Raw genomic sequence first — 19,647 nt, forward strand, 5'->3', positions numbered from 1 at the left:
ATGATGCTGATCTGAGGGCCTGCCAATTATTTTAAATGCGAAACAAAGGACTAGATCTACTACTTTCTCATTTTATTTTTTTTCCTGCGAATGCTGCAGAATATTTCTTTACCTTCATTTACACAGCACTTTCTTGACTTCCCTCCCCTTGAAGCACTTGCCTTAATTTCTCTCAAAAAGTAATCACTCTTCCAGAAATGTTGCTTCCCCCATGTCTCCCTGCAACAGAATCTCCCTAGGTTTTGAAACCCAGGAAACCTGGTGTTGAAAACTGGATAAATAACTTTAAAGTATTTTTGAGGAAAGACAAAAAAAACCCTCATTGGTTTATGGAAATACATACAAAAAGCCGTTTTTTAAACTACTTATTTGTTTGTACCTCTCCTTGGTGAGGAGAAGGGAGCTATGGTGGTTGGTGACAGAAGAGGTCATAAAGCTAAGTGTGGAGACCAGATACCAAAGATTAACAGAGGCTAAGAGGAGGACAGATAGTTCTTTACTCATACTAACTAGATGTTATACCAAAAGTTACCCTCTGCAGAAGCTATGAAGTAATTTAAAATTACAAGTGTACGGGACTATTAAGATTCCCTCTTGACTGAGAGCAAGGACCTTAACCGTGGTTCTTTCTATTTTTCAAGAAACTAAGAAACTCTCACGGAGTTATAGAAAATCCTTTAACAGATGTTTCTTTCCTTTTTTTAGGCTGTGAGCATTTTGTCTAAAGCACTTAACAATTCATCAATTCATTGGAGTACAGACAAGAAGCTGGGTCTCCAGCTGAGTACCCTAGTAGGAGGTTTTAGTGTTATTGTGCTACACAGACCCTCTTCTGAATCAATCTTTGAGTACAGGCTTAATTAAGGGGTCAAATTCTGTTTTGTTACTGTTGGAAATTTGAGTTGACTAAACCAAACTTCTTTTAAATAATCACTGAGATTAGAATCTGGTTCAAGATCTGCTCACTATACAAACAGGTTTTAAAAGATATTGGGAAGAGAACTAATACCTTCCCAATAGTCTTTGGCAGTGGCATTAGCATTTATAAGTAAACACTAATAAAATTCCAAATTTAAGACCACTTTTCATCACTGTGTGGACACCACTTGCTGATGAGAAGTCGCTGTGGAAATGAATAATAAGCAGGAACTGCCAAAATTTGTCTTCACTTGAATGGTGCCATGGTCCAATTTACACAGCTTCAATAGTGGGAGACAAATGAGCAGTGATTAGCATTTATTCTGTCAGGAGCAATGGTGGTATGAATGGCTTTGTCCAAAATAATCAGAGCATTGGCTATAAGCCAAAGCAAAGGAAAGAGCAACACATGGTGTTTTACGGATTTAGACAGTTGTATAGCTTCTTACTGCAGAACAATCTGAAGTGAATGGATGGGATGGAGAGTGGAGAGGGAAAAGATGTTCTAATACTGTCATTTGAGAAGACAAATAGCTGTGAGATCAGACTTCCTGGTGCATGTACTTCAAAATACAAACAGCAATACTCTGTCTTTTGTACCCACTTTTTCTGTACTCAGGAGGATTACACAGTACTTTCCAGCCTATTCTCCATACAAATCAAACACCATCAGTCCTGGACTAAGTGGGAGATCCGTCCACTGATCATGTCCTGCTCTTATCTCATTTCTAAGGTAGTGGTCAAAGCATGAAAAATTGTGTGAGAATATGAAATACTTTAATCCAGGAGGTTTTTGTGCTTAACTGCCTTTCTCTCTTTCTAACCTACCTGTTCACTTTATCTAAAGGGATTGATAATTGGAAGTTGTCTTGAAGCTCCCACTGGATAGGCAAAGAAATGTTTTCTGATCCTGCAGCGCTGGCAGAGTTTCTGCTAGATGGTACTGTTAAAAATCTGCTCTACATACATTATCAATTTTCTTCTCACCATCAGACACCCAAAAGGAAAAGTAATACTGTGCTCACAGCTGGAAGACTGCAAGTGAACATACCAAAATTTGAGCTCTTTGGGAAGGGCTGCAATCCCATTGGATTGATGGCTATTGGACCCATTTTTGTCAGTTGAGGTGGACTCATTTGGAGGTTTGGTTTCTTTTTAACTACCAAAAAAGCTTACCAAAATAAGCATCACACTTATTATACAGTAATCAAGTACAAGAATTGTTGATGCCCTATTCTCAGAGAGTTCTTTATAGTGTGAGGATAGGAAAATCTTCCAGTAGGAGTGTTCTTCCCCGTATTTTTATTGGCATTGTAAGGAAAGAGTTTCAGCTCCCCAAATCTTCCCCAAATCCAGTGGATTTCTGAATAACTTTCGATTTTACACATTGCAGCCTTCTATGGGCTCCCTTCCATCATCAGAGCTCTACTGAGGATCTTAATTTGTGCAACCATTCTAGGAAAGGCTCTGAGCAAGTTTTATCCAGCCTGAGGTGCTACACATTAAACAGTCTTGTGAACCCTGGAACTAATGAAGCCAGATTTCCTACTTCATTAAACTTACAGTTTAGTGAAGTTCTCATTACTATGGTTCATTTTTTAAGGTAGTTTGTCAGATTTGTTATGTCCATCCCTCTGCAGAGTTGCAGATGAAGTTACTGAAGGGAGCTGCGTTTGCAACAGAAAAAAGAAGAAATAAAGCAAATTATGAGCCACTTTCTTTGTTTTTAAAATCAAAGTCAGTTGTAACAAGAGACAGGCTTCCTGACCATCACACCCGCTGCATTGCAGAGATAATGTGAATGACAGCCATTGTGATATCACCTTGGGGAACAGTTCCAAACAGCCATTCTTTAACAGCCATCTTATCTTCATACTGGCTGATTTATACATTAATTAATTATATATGGCATAAATTGTAGCCCAGTAAAAATGACTTGGGCCATTTTAGGACAGGGAATATGATTTTTCGCAATCACTGTTAAAAGGCTACAGCTTTATGTCAATCTGACAGTACAGAGTCTTAGGACTTGTCTGGGTTTGCCTTGGCCTGAACTGGTTTTAGCTTGGTTAACACTTGCCAGCAGCCACCTGACTGGTGCCTAAGCTGGAGAGGCTTCGGATTGTTGAATCTCACAGACAGCGAAGGACTGACAGACCCTGTTGTCCCTGTGTACACAACAGCAGCCCTTTGATTAAATGAGGCTGTTGTGCAACTTTCAAACTTTGGCTGGGATCTGATGAAGAGGAATGAGATTGGGATGAGAAAATTAACAAAATTATTCCCAAGCAGACCCAAGACTGAAGAAGAAAATCCCACCGTTAAGATCCTCCTAGCAAGGACCTCAGAATGCTCATGACGTGTTGTAACTCCCTCCACTGCTGTGAGATGAGGGAGACTGAAATGGTCAACCTTAGGACCCAGAGGTACAGTGAACATAACACCAGAGAACAGGATTGGTATTAGGCTGTTTTGTATTAAAAAACATAACTGCAGCTTGTATTAAAAAAATGTAACTGCACCATTAATGAAGCTTTTCTGTATTAATGAGATCATTCTGGACTATTGGACTGCTAAAAGAGTAACTGGAGTAACAAGGAATTCTTCGCTCAATAGAGAGATAGCATGTTAACTTTTGCCCATAACAACATTTTGATGATAACAAAATAACCCAATAGTAAATTTGGTGCACTATGTTCTGCTGAATTAACATAGTTGCATTAACACTTAGGTACCAAAACTGTAAGTTACTTTGACTGTACAAACGTATCAAATATACTATTACTCTGCCCTGGTGAGACCGCATCTGGAATATTGTGTCCAGTTCTGGGCCCCTCAGTTCAAGAGGGACAGAGAGCTGCTGGAGAGAGTCCAGCGTAGGGCAACTAAGATGATTAAGGGAGTGGAGCATCTCCCTTATGAGGAAAGACTGAGGGAGCTGGGTCTCTTTAGTTTGGAGAAGAGGAGACTGAGGGGTGATCTTATTAGTGTTTATAAATATATAAAGGGGGAATGTCATGAGGATGGAGCCAGGCTCTTCTCAGTAGCAACCAATGATAGGACAAGGGGTAATGGATTCAAGCTGGAACACAAGAGGTTCCACTTAAATCTGAGAAGAAACAACTTCTCAGTGAGGGTGACAGAGCACTGGAACAGGCTGCCCAGGGAGGTTGTGGAGTCTCCTTCTCTGGAGACATTCAAAACTCGCCTGGACGCCTTCCTGTGCAACCTCATCTAGGTGTTCCTGCTCCGACAGGGGGATTGGACTAGATGATCTTTTGAGGTCCCTTCCAATCCCTAGCATACTGTGATACTGTGATACTATAGTATATTTGAGAGACCAGTCTTGCAACATATCTTATCTAAGTGCTGAAGTAATTTTAATTCCTTCTAGTTAGTAAAAACATGTTCTGATCCTCACAAGATGATGCACCGCAAAGTTTAGTGCCTTGCTCTCTAATTAGCAGAAAGCAGATATTATCCATGTCAAGGGTAAATTAGTCTTTCCCTATTTCTTTATATTCCTCATCAAAACTTTAATTTACTAGGCCTCTGCCTTTCAAACCAAAGCTTCATTCTCCCTTACTTGAGTGGAGTGCTAAAATCCTCATGTACAGGCAACCTGTGTGATGAGACTGATTGTAAATTCTCAATAAATCTTTTTTCCCATATTGTGAAGTTTAGAAAGTGAGCTGTCCCAGGTGGATTCTCCAGTGTCTCGGAACATGTGAGTCTAGATTTTCCTTCCTTCATCATGGCTTTTGTAATGAAAGCAGAAGAAACAGCCATTTCTCTGTCAACACTGGTGGAAACTGAGCTGTAAATTCAGAAATTACTAAAGATACCCAAATTCTCTTTCTTTCTCACCTTTCTACGTGATTTCATGTGTATAGATCCTCATGATTTACTTCACGGAATCTTGAAAAGCATCTTTTCCTTTGCAAACCTAACAACTAAACCACCATTTTAACATATCAAGAAATAACACTGAGCTTGTTTCTTGTTCACGTATTCTACAAATAGGGTTTCTGAATAATGACAGAAACTTTCTGAAGTGTTTTCATATCATTCTCTTCATTTGATTTGCTATTGAGTCAACATATTATGCTCTGATGGCAAGCTTGTATTCCAGTACACAGGATGCTTTTAAATTATCATAGGCACTAAAGACTGTAATGACATATTATGGTCTGTTGTCCGCCTTTTGGTAGTGTATGGGTTATTTACTGTACTCATGATATTTACTTCTTCCTCACATCTGCCATCCTTTCATTGCCTTAATGGTCAGAGTAAATATTTTTACATTATAGTAGGAGTGGTAAAACATATTCCATGGTAAGAATAAAGTAGATAACCCAATACTAGATCTTTACTCTCTAATTTCTACAGAACTGAGGAGTTTGTTTTGTTTTGTTTTGTTTTGTTTTCTTAAATCCCAGAGCATCACTGTTGAAGTAAAATTCACCTCTAATTAAAATTGACCTACAAGTCTTCTCCCTTTCCCTATAAAATATACTTGTGTAACCAATTCCTCTACTTGGGGTATGCAAATCTGTTACATTATGAAATCAGTTTCTCTAATGATGCAGCTGGCAAAAACAAAAACATAATTCACATCCTGCAACAATTTAGGAATGTTTTAACAGTCCCTCAACTTATTCTTTAAAGCAGTTTTAAGGTCATTGCTCGATTGATAGATTTGCCCTGAAGTAACGAACTTGGAGTAAAAGCCTGATTACAACTACATGAGAGAAATGGGGTGCAAGGGGACAGAAAGGATAGAACTGCACCTTTTATAATTGTGGCCTGCACTAAAATGATATTGAACAGGGCCAGGAGTCATATCCCAGATTAAAAATCTTTAGGAAAGTGTTTCATCGAGAGTCAGCATTTCCTCCTCCCCACAAAGAAGTTTAGCTTTTCTTGGGACACCACTTGCAGTGTACAGCCTCAAGTGTAACACAGATTTCTTTGGCTTAGCATCTTAAGTAGGTGATATTTGCAAGAGTATTCCCTTCTCCACTTCTTGCCAAGGCAGGAAATAATATTAATCAGCTTTGCTAAAGTCACTCTGCTCCATTATTTCAGGTAGAAGGGCCCATGGGAAGACAAGGTTAGAACTCAACAGAAGGGAAGAAAAACTTTGAGAGCAGCAAGGAGGAAAAGAAAGGAATGAGGAAACAAATACTAAAATGAGAGAGAACAAGAATAAAGGAAACACACAAAGTATAGAGATCTTGATCAGTAGTGATGTTCAGGTAAAGTATTAATTTTAAGCCTTTTAAAGCTTAAATACTTTGGAGCATTGAGCTAAATGAATTGCCTAAATAGAGTTCGACTAGTTTAAATAAAAACTGTCAGGTTGTGTGGCCCAATGCTAATTAAACCAGACCAATTTAGTGTTTCAAAATATACCGATTTAAGAGCTTGGTTATGTTTGTGAATTTATCACAGTCTACAAAACAGATTTCACAGGTAAAATTAATAAGCCAGGATAAGCCAGGCAAAAGTACATGTCATGTTTCCACAAGGAGTCCTTTGGATGTGATAAACTTCGGTTTACAAATGAACATGTACAAACATCAACCTACAACTAATTTCACCAGAATTAAAATATCCTTTGGTACTTCTGCAGTTGCAAGGCTGCCAAAGCTCGCTATTAGGCTTGGTTTCCCCTTCTGGCTTCTGTCCCAGTTGCTACTTCTGCTATACAGAGGGAGAAAACACCCTTGAGCTCTGTGCTAGTAACTTTACCCACCTCTTCCTTTTTCCAGCTGTGCTGTCAACCTCCTGTCTGTCCTTTACGGTTTGTAGGCAGAACCTTGGAATGTGAATAATAATGTTGCTTTAGTGATCTTTAGTGATTATACCCCCATGACTGGGCTGATACACATTGAATCTCAATTTGAAACACCTTTCGCATTGGTATTTGGATATCATGGTGAGAAACCTCTTCGCAATGTCCCTGATAGAATATCCCTGCAGTGGAAGCCTGGGCATGACTTGGCACTGTTGGGGAAGTAACTTCAGTGATGGCTGAGGAAATGAAAACATCTGAAATGGCACCAAGCAAATGTGATGGGTATTGTGGCATAGTCAGCACAGTTTCTTAAAGGGGAGGCAACGAACAGCAGAGGTTCTGCAGGAGTAGAGATTTGCTGCATGTTTCATCAAATGCATGAGCCACCCAGCTGGATATGGTAGTCTGTCTTAAAATGTACAAGACTGATTTTCTAAGGTGACAAGGTGCCAATGCTGCAATCAACTACAGCAAAAATCTCATAGGGTGCTAATCTGCATTTTAGGCACTTCGAAAATCTGACCTTAAGTCTTAAGTAAATGGCTACCTGTTTTCTTGTGAAGTAGTTAAAAAAAATCCAAACAATTAACTTGGTATGTTTGTTCACCTCCAAATGCATTTTCTAAAAATTACTTTGTACATACTGTACTGGGTTTTGTGCATGGACTAGCTTAATGAACAGAAATACTTTTTGTTTTAAATTTTAGACATTTTTAAGTGAACATTATACGTATAATGCCTTTGCACTTTCTTCGACTGCACATATTCTTTATTAACACATTTAAGGTAGATGCAGGATCACAGATAACAAAACTGACATCAATATTTTGCATTTGATGTGCATACCACTTTAAAATTAAGCATATTAAAGATAATAGAATGATCCATTGGCAGGCCTTCAGCTGCAGACCTAGAGGTGACAGGCTATTTGGTGAACAATTTACTGAGTGTCTCACTCACCCCTCCTCCTTAACCATGAGCATTGTAAGTTCATTCTATTAACCTTAATAGGTTTGCTTTCAAAGTGTTTTACTCCGAAGATTTAAACATGAACTCTATCATATGTCAGCCTGCAGGTAACTTAAGCAACTAAAGTAAAAGAAGATGCAATATATTTATCTATGTGCATATTTCTATGCATGTCCACAAGTAGCAGCATCTAATGCACATGAAGAAATTATGTACCTTGCATGATGCCCTTCAATGTAGGTGTTTCATTGTCCCATAGCGTCTCTCAGGAATTTTTCTTTCTCTCAATTAAAGAAGCATTAATAGCAAGCATCTCCAGCTAGGAAGTGTCTTTGCATGCACCAGCTGAAAGAGGCTGTGCAAGTAAGAGAAGCTTGTTTCCCTCACGTAACAACTCCAGCAGATATATCTGAGGGTTGCCCTCTGTCCCAGCAGGATGTTCTTTTTTCTCCACCTGGGACCCAAAGACAGAATTAGCAAGCAAGTCATAACAGATTTAGCATTTGAGCTGAGGGCAGGCTCAGGCAGCTTTGTTCAGACTAAATGGGACAGAATAGCAGCCGTTCTCTTTTCTCTGTTGCTGTCTTTTAAACTGCTCATCAGACAGTGCTGCTGCCACTTTTATGGAACCTAACAAAGATACTGAAGCAGCTGGGTGCCTCCCATCATTTCCATCCCAGAGATCCCTCAAAGTGGCTCCCCCTCACAGTGACACCGTGCCCTACAGATTTAGGTCCTTGCAGGACTCAATATTTCTTCCCTTACTTTGATGAGTTAGAGCAGTGGCTTGGAGAGGTCAATACAGCTGTGAATGTCAGCTGGCCACAGCTGTCAAGTGGCCCCACTTTTCATCACCCTGGCAGTCATCACCGCAGAGAACGCCATATGGGCTTTGGCCAAACTTAGCCCAGCCAAGAGAGAAGTGACAGTAATGATTCACGAGCAAGCGCTAGCCCTGTTCTTACCCCGAGACACCTTCTGATGGCCACAGCCTTCGTTTCACGTTGACTGCCTTGCATGCTCAAATGACTGCAGGTAAAGGTTGCCCTCTGCAGTTATACAAGACCACTTCATTCCCATGGGACAGGGATGAGAACCTGATAGACCACCACGTGAAGCTATTGTAACTTACTTTCTCTCACTCTGAATGCAGGGGCACATGGACATGGCCAGAGACACAAGAAAGTATTCAGCACACCTCAGCATTCCGTGCCATCCCATTTGCTCTCACATCCTGTCCAAATGCACAATACTCACTTCCCAAATGCTGCCTCCTTGTGCCACCTACTGAGAGCTATGCTTGCAAGAGTAGTGCAGTTAGCAAGACACAGGGTAAAGACATCGAGAACTGAAAACACATGCATTTTTTAGTGCTGTGGAATGCACTTACATGAGAAATCAGACTGTGCTGGAGACGTGGTCCTGAGAGGAAAATGTGGAGTGATTCTCCACATCAGCTGTCCCACACTGAGAAGACATGTACATGTCAGACAAAATAAGACAATCCTTCCAGGCAGAATAGAGTGCAGCATCTCACTGGATTGTTCATGCTTCTTAACTCTTCTTGTGCTGCCAGGACACCACAGCGAAGGCCTCTCAGAAACTCCTAGCCAGGTTGGTCAAACAGCTTGCCTAACATCTCAGCAATCTGCATAGTCTCCTGACTCCACAAAGTCAAGAACACAGTCATAGCCATTAGACTGCACAATCTTTGTTTACCGTTGTCCATAGTGCCTTGATAGCAGCCAATTTGATGAAAATTCCTTATTTCTAAAAGTTATCGCTTCAATACACATACTCTTTCCAAAGTTTACCTTTCATCCATCTTCATGACAGAATATTGTTGATGATCATAATAAATCTTCTTCTCAATTTGTATAGAGTTGATTGATAAACAAATGCCATCTGTCTATTCATTAGTAATACAGATTTATTTGTATTTGGCTGTTGATTTAGAAGTATGGGTATACCTCATTGATGCCATTATACAGATGAGGAAACAAAGCTATCGAAGGTTACAAACCAGATCTCTCAATGGTATATTAGTTCCTAAGTCATTATATATACTTGAGTATATGTGGTTTGATTCTGTCTACACATGTCAGTAGTAGAGCACAGATTAAAACTCAGGTCTTCCGAACACAGTGTCCCGCCTGTGAGCCACAGGATTATTATACCACTATTTTCTCCTGCTTTACTGTGAGACCTAATAAAATTAATAAGGTTTATCTCCAGTCTGATCTACATCTCTATAGAAACAGATTGCACTTAATATTATATTTTTTTACTGTATTATAATCGCTTCAGGACTTGAAACAAATGTGAAGTTGGCTCTATTAACTGTTCCAGGACTTGGACTTGAAGAGTGTGTGTGTTAGATTCTGTCTGCCTGTGTATGCTAGTGACTATTTGCAGGCCTTTTTTTTTTTTCTTCCCTGAATGATTGTACCTTTCAAATTGGTGTTTGAGTTTTAAGGAGGTTGTGGGGACTTAAATTGTTGGCACAGGAGAATTGCAAGGATATAATGTCTATAATAAAGCATCCCATTTATCTACTGATGCCTGCATTTTTTGAATTATAAAGCACTTAGGGATGTTCAGACAATCAGACAGCTGAGCTAGCTAAACATTCCCAACCTTATTATTCTGCATAAATACTGAAATAGGTACTAGAATGAACCATCCCAGCCTGCTAGTTTTAACTCTGGGTTCATTTTAAAATAAAGTTAAGCTGTAAAGAGAAGGAGAAAATATTCTTAACATTTACATGTTGCATGAATCCTGACTGCCAGCCTTGTACAGACTGTTCGGGTTCATCAATAAAACTGGAATAGAAGGAGGAATAAATGCCCCCTACTTTATAAGTAGCTTGTTTCAGACATCACCGAGAGGGACCTCTGAAGGTATTTGGGTAGTTTTGATTCTATGTACTTTCCAATCGAAAGGCTTCAAATACACGTTGCCAATTATTGAAATCTGCAAGTTTTTAAATAGTACACAAAGTACTTTTCAGTCAAGTGTAGAGATATGACTCCTATTGTGGTGAAGCATGGCAGGAGGGCAGGGGCAAAAAATAAAACATTAAATGATGATGTCTGGCATTACCAGACCAATTTGACTTTGGTCTGGGGGATGGACATTATGCTGTGAATGCTAAACACAGGTCTTATCATTTCACTGTGCAAAGTCTTTAAATACCTCTAGATCTTTCAGTCTCAACTAGATTGGGCTGTTTGAAAGAAGGAAAAAAAAATCTGAAAGCAACTAATGCTACTATAAGTTAGCCTCGGCCCTATATCTGTACCGGGATGTGCAGAGACTGATCGTCCTAAAGAAGTACAGCAAACTCTGCAGGCTTTAGTCCTGTTGTATAAATCCCATTTAAATCCCCCTGCAATTCATGTTGAATTCCCTCTTCTTTCCTTTCTAAGTCCCAGGAGATGTTCTGCGTAAATAAAAGCTGCTGCCTTCCTCATAACCCTTCAACTCTTCCCATCTGAACAGTTTTAGTCATGCTGAAGTGCAGTGCAAGCCATGTCATAACTATGCTCAGTAGAAGCTTCCCAACCAACTGCTTCTCTGAATAGTTTTCATAAAGAAGATTAAGCTATCTAGAGTTTGATAAGAATAATTTTTACAAACATAAACATATATAAAAAAAAAATCTATAAATTGCAGTTTCTCCATAGACAGACCAGTCATCAAGTCTGTACAAAACTGACGGAAAATATATTGGGTGAGAGGCCTGACTGGCTGGCTAGTTACCAGAGGAGATTTAAAAGGTCTGTACACTCCCTCAACCTTTCCTGCCAATCATTCAGAAACTTCCTCTGTCAGACAGCCTCATCTGTCACTCAGGGACCTACACCTGCTTGCCTGTTTATTTTCTCACTTAGGGTTGAGGTCATCTGCCCTCCTTTTAACTAATCAGAGGAGACAGCCATAATCAAAGCACAAGATCAGTCCTCCTGGGACACCTTTCTTGAACAGCCTCTCTGTATGTTCTTCTGCAAAACTTGCAAACTGATGTAGGCGTATACAAATAGAGGAAAAGAATTGGGGATAAGGCTTTTTGGTGGGGTTTTCTTGTTTGTTTTGTTTTGAGATGCAACTAGAAAAGAGGAAAGAAATATTGCTGAATCTTTTATGTTACCTGGAAAAACAGGTGTAATATTTACCGAGGAAATTCCCATGTGTGACAGGAAAAACTGTCACTAGTTCATTAAACATTAGCCCTTCACGGAAAAATTCAACTGATGGCCTAGCACAGAGGTAATGTTCCTAAGGTAAGTGAAAGTGCTTATTTTTCAAAAAAGTAAATCAGCCTCTTGACTGCTTGTTGTCCTTAAGGGACTATCCATAAGAAAACATGCCAGGCGGGGTGGAGTTATTAATTTTGCCTGTCTGAAACTTCCTCTACTAGATACCTTTGTTAGGCTCTGCTAAACAGTATTAAATAGTTGTCAGGTCTGGCCGTAGAGATGACTGCATTTCAGCACGGACTGAAGGAGTTGTAGAGTTGACAAAAAGAGCTTTATACTGTGGATGAGAAGTTTGGATCTGAAAGAAAGGGCACTGCAAGAAAGCCAGAGTTCAGGGAGGGAAAGCACATCTGACTGGTTTGCCCATTGCCTATTTGTGGAGTGGGCTGGCAGTTTGACTTACCTTGCAGGCCCTTGCACATCCTGAAAGGATTTACAGGATACTAGTGCCAGCCTGCTCTCTCAAGACTGCTTTCTCTTTGTAATGCTATTGTTATGATGAACCATGCATTAGTATGATTAGCAGAGAGAGGTACAATCATTTTTTGCAGCGGTGGCTGGTAAAGGATTGCCTAAACCCCCAGGCCTGACAGGTGGAAAAAGCATCTCGTCAGATATGAAGATGGTGGAGAGATGAAAATCGTTGAATTTACAGGAACAACCAAAAAAAAAAAAGTTGAAAAGGAGCAAAGGAGAAGAGGAGGAGGAAGGCTTGTAAGTGAACACTACCAGGAACAGGGCCCTGACTGACACGGACCTTCCTTCTGAGCAAGTACAGCTGTTCTCCTGCATAAGAAGCCACTGCTGCTTATCAGCAACTACTTGTATCAGATGGTAACCCCCAAGAACAAATAAAAAAAACCAACCAAACAAACATTTACAAAGGAGAATGGCAGATACTGAAGAACAGCTATACTGGAGAAGGTTTAATAATTTCACGCAGCAGTAGGAAAGTGCCTGGCAAAATCAAACAGGAAAAACAAAAAGACAGAGTGGAAGAGGAGACAATTAATCAAAAGAAGGAGACCACAGGTCAACCGCATGGCAGTCCCATACCCCCTTCTTGGGAGGGAGAACAAGCTGTTTCTTCCTGATGCTGGTTGTTCTTAAACTGCTTAAAGAATGATGCTGACATGATACCAAAATCCTAACGGCCTTTGAAATTCAAGTTCTCAGTGGAGAGGGAAGGGAATTTTCACATGACAAAAAAAGTAAAACAAAAAATTTCTATAGTGTAAATGACAGTAATCAATGTCCTTAACGTCTTTTCCTTGTTTCCCAACAACCTCTCATTTCTCTCATTGTCAAGACACAAAAGCTTCCAACACTTCTGACTTTCTGTCGATCTCTGTAGACTAAAATTGCTTGTAGAGTCTAATCTCTTGTAGGTGGCAGAACAGCTTATCTGAAAGGTCCAAAGCAAAGGGTTGGTGCTTCCACCATTCAGACCAAAGGGGCACCTACAGCCATTGCAGACTTGTGTCATCGTGCGGGATAAATGTGGCCCAGTCTCGCCCAAACACTTGCCACTTAAATCCTGTTGATCTGAGTGTTAATCTCAGACTAACAGTGCGGACTGAGTAGCGGGCTGATGTCTCCGTCCCACTTCCCTCCCATTTGACTGGAAACCTTCATCGACTAACCACCAGGCTTTTTCCCAAACACCTCTAAAACCGGACCTCGCCCTCCCGCCTTGTCCCACCCCAGGGTGGCTCAGCTCAGGGCACGCTCGAAAAGGCGACCCAGCGGCTGTCTAAGGGGCTCGGCGGGCCCACTCGGCCGCTCGACTGCCGTGTGCCGGGCCGAGGGGGGGGACGGGAGCGGCGGCCGGTGGCCGTGCTCCTCTGCTGCCCTCTGCTGCGGGCCCCGCGCAGCTCCCCCGAGCAGCGGCCGCCGAGCTCCCGCCGGCGGGCCGGGCCGGGCCGGGCCGGCGGGCTCCGGGAGCAGCGGAGAGCGGCGGAGAGAGGTGATCTCGGTGCACCGCGGAGCGGGGAACGGCACCGGGTGCGTTTGGGAGGAGGAGATGGCCGCCTCCGGCTCCGGTGGGGCGGTCGGATAGGGGTACCTGCAGAATCAAAGGCTGGTCCGCAAGGTGGAAACATGAATGCTGCATTTTGGGGGTCAAAATTTGACCCCTGTGCTCCTAGCGCAAACTTAAATTTAACAGGTGTTATGCATTTTATGGCTGAAGATGAATCATTTCCCAGATAAAAGGCTGTAAGCGGTTAGAAATCTATCTAACCTATCTAACAAGTATTGTGATGATGTTAAAATAATTTTAATTGAAACTTAGGCTGTCACTACAAATGCCGCATGATTGCCCCATCCCTGGAGGTGTTCAAGGCCAGGCTGGACGGGGCTTTGAGCAATGTGGTCTAGTGGGAGGTGTCCCCACCCATGGCAGGGGGGTTGGAACCAGATGATCTTTAAGGTCCCTTCCAACCCAAATCATTCTGTGATTATGCCAGGCCTTGAAAACGAGGGAGGACAGCTGACAGCGGGTGCTGGCTGTTTTCACTGCCTGGGCTTTGTGCGGGGGCAGAAGGTGCTGCGGATGCCCGCAGAGAATGGCAGAGCCAGGCAGCCAGGCCCCAGAGGTTCTTCTGGACCCCGAGCGCAGCCGGGGACGCAGGACGGCGGCAGCACATGGGCTGCGTGCGAGGGGCCGAGGTCTCGCTGCAGGACTGCAGCCGCAGTTTGGGGCTACAATTTTGTTGTTTGGGGTTTTTTTGTGTGTGGTTTTTTTTTTTTTTTTCCGGTTTTGACAGGCAGGAAGCTAAATCTATTAACGGCTTTTATTTTGAGTGAACTGCTCATTACAAGATCTCACAGCAGAACGTTTCTAGCACGGACAGTGACTGGGCGAATTTTCTTTTTAATGATGGTGTCTATCATTCTTTGCCCTAAAGCAACCCCTCCGTACACTAGATACAAAGTTTAATAAAACGGGAGTCCTCTGAGGCCGCTTTTTCTTTTTTTTTTTTTTTTTTAATTATTTAGAAAATGAAAAAGCGAGCGCAACCGCCACGTCTCCGCGCTTTGTAGCTGCTCTTCACGGCGTCCCCCAACGCAGCTGTAACGAGGTCGGCGTCGCTCAGATGTGGGAAACGCCCCCGAGGGGCGGCGGGAGCCGCTGGGCCCAGCCCCAGAGGGGCTCGGGATGGGGGGAGAGGTAACCCCCCCTTTTGCGACTCCGCACCGGCGCTGAGGGTGCGGTGCAGTGCGGTGCGGCCCGTCAGCCCGGCCGCCCTCTAACCCTCCCTCAATAGAGGCCCCAACGGCCGCCGCCGCGCGGCCCGTCAGGGAGGGCGGGGCTCGGCCCGCGCCCGCCAGCGCCGCCGCTCCCTCCCGCCCCGCCTTCCCGCTGCTGAATCCACCGCCGAGCAACGGATCGCGGCGGCGATCGATTCTCTCGGCTTGCCTTACACACCCCCCCCGCCCCCGTCCCCGTCCCCGTCCCCGTCCCCGTCCCCGTCCCCGTCCGGTTAGACGCACCACCCCGGAGGCGGCTGCCGGTGCCGGGGGAGCGTAGGAGGAAGCTGCGCGTACCCGGGCAGTGCCGCCGCCTCCCGCCTGCTCGCCGGCACGGGCGAGCGCAGTCACCGCGGCTGCGCAGCGGAGGTGGCTCCTCAGGGAGAAGGGAAGGGGGCACCGCTACTCCACGCCTGCACCCCACCCCACCCCGTCCCTCCACCCCCTTCCCGGTCCCGCCGTGCTGGGACAGTCCGCGGGGCTCTGCCTGCTTTTTCGGTGTGCCCGCCAGGCGAGCAGGGCGGCCCGGGGCCATGGAGCGCGCGTTCACACCGCTGGACTGCCTCCTGCCCGCCGGTACGGTACCTCCCGCCCCCGGGCGGGGCGCGCCGCCAACCGCCAACCGGCCCGCCGCGAGGGAGGGGGAGGGAAGGGCGGAGGGGGGGGAACGGCGGCGGCGCTCCCCGGGTCAGCCCCCGTGTTGGGCGAGGGGCGCCGCGCCGCGCTGTCAGTCGGGGCAGGGCCGGGGGTGCCTTCCGTCCCCCGTGGCGCCGCCGGGTTCCGCCGCCGCCCCCGCTGTGCGGGCTCGGTCTTTAAAACGCTCCGGTATAAACGGCGCGACCTTCCGTCTGCCTGGCTGAGGGGGCTCCCCGCCTCCCTTCAGCCGTCCTCCGGCCCGGCCCGGCCCGGCACCCCCGTGCGCCGCGCTTCCGCTGGTTTCTTCTTCTTCTTCTTCTTCTTCTTCTTCTTTTTTTTTTTTTTTTTTTTTTTTTTTGTTTTAATACACTGATTTATTACCGTTTTATCCCCCTTTGGAGTTAAAATCCGCGTTTAAAATTTCAACCCCTCTGGGTTTAATCTTTAGTTAGCCTGCCGCGCTTTTCTGGGGTTGGCAGGGCGAGGCGCCCCAGGGAAACGTTATCTCTTGGCGAGTGGACCCGTGGGCTCGGCTTCCTCCCTGTGGCTTTGGCGTCAAAGGTCCTGGCCCGGCCCGCAGAGCTCCTCCCGGGGAGCCATCGCCGGCATCTCGCTTGCCTCTTCGGTTCTGCCTAGGCAGAGCTTTGGGGGTTTGGTTCTGGGGCTGTCTTTGGTTTTTCCCAAGCTGTTCTTGAGCGTTCTGGGTTTGTGTGGTATTTTTGAGACCGGAAAGGTGGGCGTTACTAGTATATATCATTAACCTCATCGTCTCTATGAAGGATAGAGCACCTCGAATACTCATCGAAGTAGCTTGTACGCTGTTCGGAGTAGGCACCTCTTCTTCACTACGTGTTTGCAGTATCTAATTCAGGAGGGCCCAATTTGCTATTCAATGATACCTTTATAAACAGTAAATACTTTTATCTTTCTATAACACTAATTTAAAGCTGCATAAAAATCATTTTGGCATAGCAGCTGAATTCTAACTTACACTGCTCTGTTCTGGCACTGAGACTTAAGCTGCCACAGTGAGGTATATATTTATTTACTAGTAAGATCTGGAGGAAGGGATGAGTTTAACAGAAGGTACGCTTCTAACAATTCAATATGTTTTTACGGCTAGCAGTTTAAGAACGTGCTTAAATTCTCCCCAGAGTTTTTAAATCATGTTTTGCTCTAATTCTTAAAAACTTCTTCAGGGTATGTTCAAAGCTAGTAAGAGGTAAAGGTGTACTCAAGGTATTCCTGCCAGAAACATATATTTGACTCTGTGAGCATATATTTTGACATGCATTGTTGCTTTGGGTGGAAAGAGGGAATTAGCATGGAGGTGCAATTTTAATGGGTTAACTTTGATTCATTGCAGTGTGATGTCCTCTTGTATGAAATGAGGAATAACTACTTACTAAGTGTATGGTAAAGTGAGACAAAAGTAGTACCTTAAGAATTTATCCCTGGGGAAAAACAGCCATAACTATTTATATTCTAAGATAGCTGCTTTTGATAGGCATTTGTATGATGGTAGGGCTACCGTAAGTCCCCACTTTTCAGGAGTTCTCTCACTTATTTTCTTCCCCCTCCCCTTTGGTTATGTCTGGTTGGAGTTCAAGATTTGGGATGTTTGTTCACAGTTTTCAGATGACCTTCAGGCCAGAGGCTTCAACTGGGTGTCAAGAAGCCTGCTTCTTCGAAAGAAATGGCTGCTACAAGTATACAAATTGACTTGGTTATACAGGACAGTGTGCCTATGAAACGCACAGTGCTACTGCATCTGGAGCCTTGTCATCATTACAAGCATTCATGACCAGCGTTTCCAATTGCTTTAGCCTGCTCAAAGCATGCAAGTTTAGGCAGGTTTATTTGGCGCTTCCAGTTTAAAATCTGGTATCCCACTTGGAGAATTCAGAAAGGTTTTAAAAATTGGGTAGGTGAAATGAGGCTCCCGGATTCTTCTTGAGGAAGTACCAGTAGTTCCTCTATCTGTTTGCTTCAATGAGATATGTATTTAAGTGTCCAAATAATATAAAGCTAATCTGTGCAGAACATGATGCTTCTTACAGTCTAGACGTGAGGTTACAAAAAAACAACCCACCCTTGCAAGAACATTGAAGTACTATGGACCTTGTCCCCTTGCCTTCAATAATATAAATGTATAGCAATGTATATAATGTTTCTGGTTGCTTTGTAAAGCCCTGTGTAAACACAGTGGCACATTACGGTGGGGAGAATGTGAAAGATCTGTCAGTTATGTTTGGAGGTTATTAGTTACTTTTTCTTTTTGAAGGTGTTCAGAAATTATGCTGGTATTTATATGGAATAGAATAAAACACCAGTTTTGGAACCTAATATTAGGTATCTGAATTGGAATTTCAGGGCCACATGCGCCTTGGTAATTTTAGTCAGTGTAGTTAGAGTGAGTTCTTATTTAGATTGCACATGTCCCTATATAGCACCTGATTGAGGTCCAAGTAGCAGATATTTGAGAACTGCTGTGCTAACTAATATGCTCAGGGACTTTGACCATTGTTCAATCAAACAGCTGGAGCACAGTTGAAAATCACCGTGCTACAGTCAGAACGCTGTTCTGTGGGCTTCAGAACAGTGTTGATTTGCTTAACTTCTAGCTTGTTACCCATTCTAAAATATGTTAAAGTGGGGTTGAGCTCTAAATTTGAGTATTACCTACTGAAACAAATATATTTCTATTTCTTCATTAAATGAAACCATTATAAAGGCTCACAGAAGTCCACCCTGAAGTCCTGTGAAAGGGTCAGACAGAAGTTTCATAGGGTGAAGCTGTGATGCAGCTGTTGTAGAAAGCTCATAATGATGTCACACTGCGGCCTGTGAATCATGACAAGAGTAGCTTTGTTTCTTCTGGAGCATCCTTTGATAGACTCGACATTTCCCTACTGCTGTTTATACCCTTTTCTTGCACTATCATTGCCTCCTGCTGCTTGTCCCAGACTGTGCTGGAGGCACTTCTGCAGGGAGACAAGTGTTTCTAATTTATTGTTTTAATACCATGAACTTTAGGAGCTGAGTATGCTGTGCTTGTGACTGCTTAACAGTGGAAGTACCATAGCATCCTCTAATAAGGATGCCCCTGAATACCACTTGAAACTTTTAGAAGGGCAGAGTGCCAGTTTACTAAGCTGTATTTTCTTATAGGGAACATTTTACGCTGCATGCCATAATAAGGCCTGGATTCTCACTCATCTCCAGATGTGATTAATGATTCTTTGCCTTGCACAGTCCTTAAAGTGCAGCTCATTATTGGCTTTATCAAGTGGAGTGATGCAGAAGGAGGTTATCTTCCTCAGTTTATAATCCAACAGCTCTCCATATGAGGGTCCTGTCTTGCTGAGGTGGAGGGATTGCAAAGCAGCAGCAAATCTGGTCCTTCTACTCTCATCTGTGCCTTGCAGAGAGTTTCTTGGAGCTGAGCTTCCTATGACTGACAGGGAGCCTGTGCTACCAGTGAGGGTTGGTTCCCCCTTGTCCCTACTCCTCCATACCCTGAGTCCTGTGACCAAATGCACTCCTGAGCTATGCTGCATTGAGATCTAGTGGTTAAGACTTGACCTGCTGAGAAGCGGGTGTGCTAGCTTCACCTAACTGAAGCAAGGTCATCTATATGTCATGAGAGACAGAGCCACAACAAATAGGACAAAGTCTGGCTTCAGAATTATGTGGAAATATATAGTTGTCTCTCTGTGCAAAGGGACTATAAAATTCTGCATTAAATTTAAAGCAAAGAGAACAGGAGGAAGCAACAATATGCTGTGAATGCTCTTCCATCATTCCACA

At 43.6% G+C, this 19,647-nt stretch overlaps 1 protein-coding gene across 1 annotated transcript in view; it reads left to right on the forward strand.

The window, feature by feature from the left end:
- Window positions 1-15,419: 15,419 nt before the first annotated feature.
- The window catches only part of TPK1 (thiamin pyrophosphokinase 1), a 314,822-nt gene continuing 310,594 nt past the window's right edge, over window positions 15,420-19,647 (forward strand). Inside the window, exon 1 of the mRNA XM_082480043.1 lies at window positions 15,420-15,777. Coding sequence (XP_082336169.1) covers window positions 15,735-15,777 — 43 coding nt within the window. The 5' untranslated portion in view covers window positions 15,420-15,734. The remainder of the gene's footprint in view (window positions 15,778-19,647) is intronic.

Source organism: Vanellus vanellus (assembly GCF_965231255.1).
Source record: "Vanellus vanellus genome assembly, chromosome: 2".
NCBI lineage: Eukaryota > Metazoa > Chordata > Aves > Charadriiformes > Charadriidae > Vanellus > Vanellus vanellus.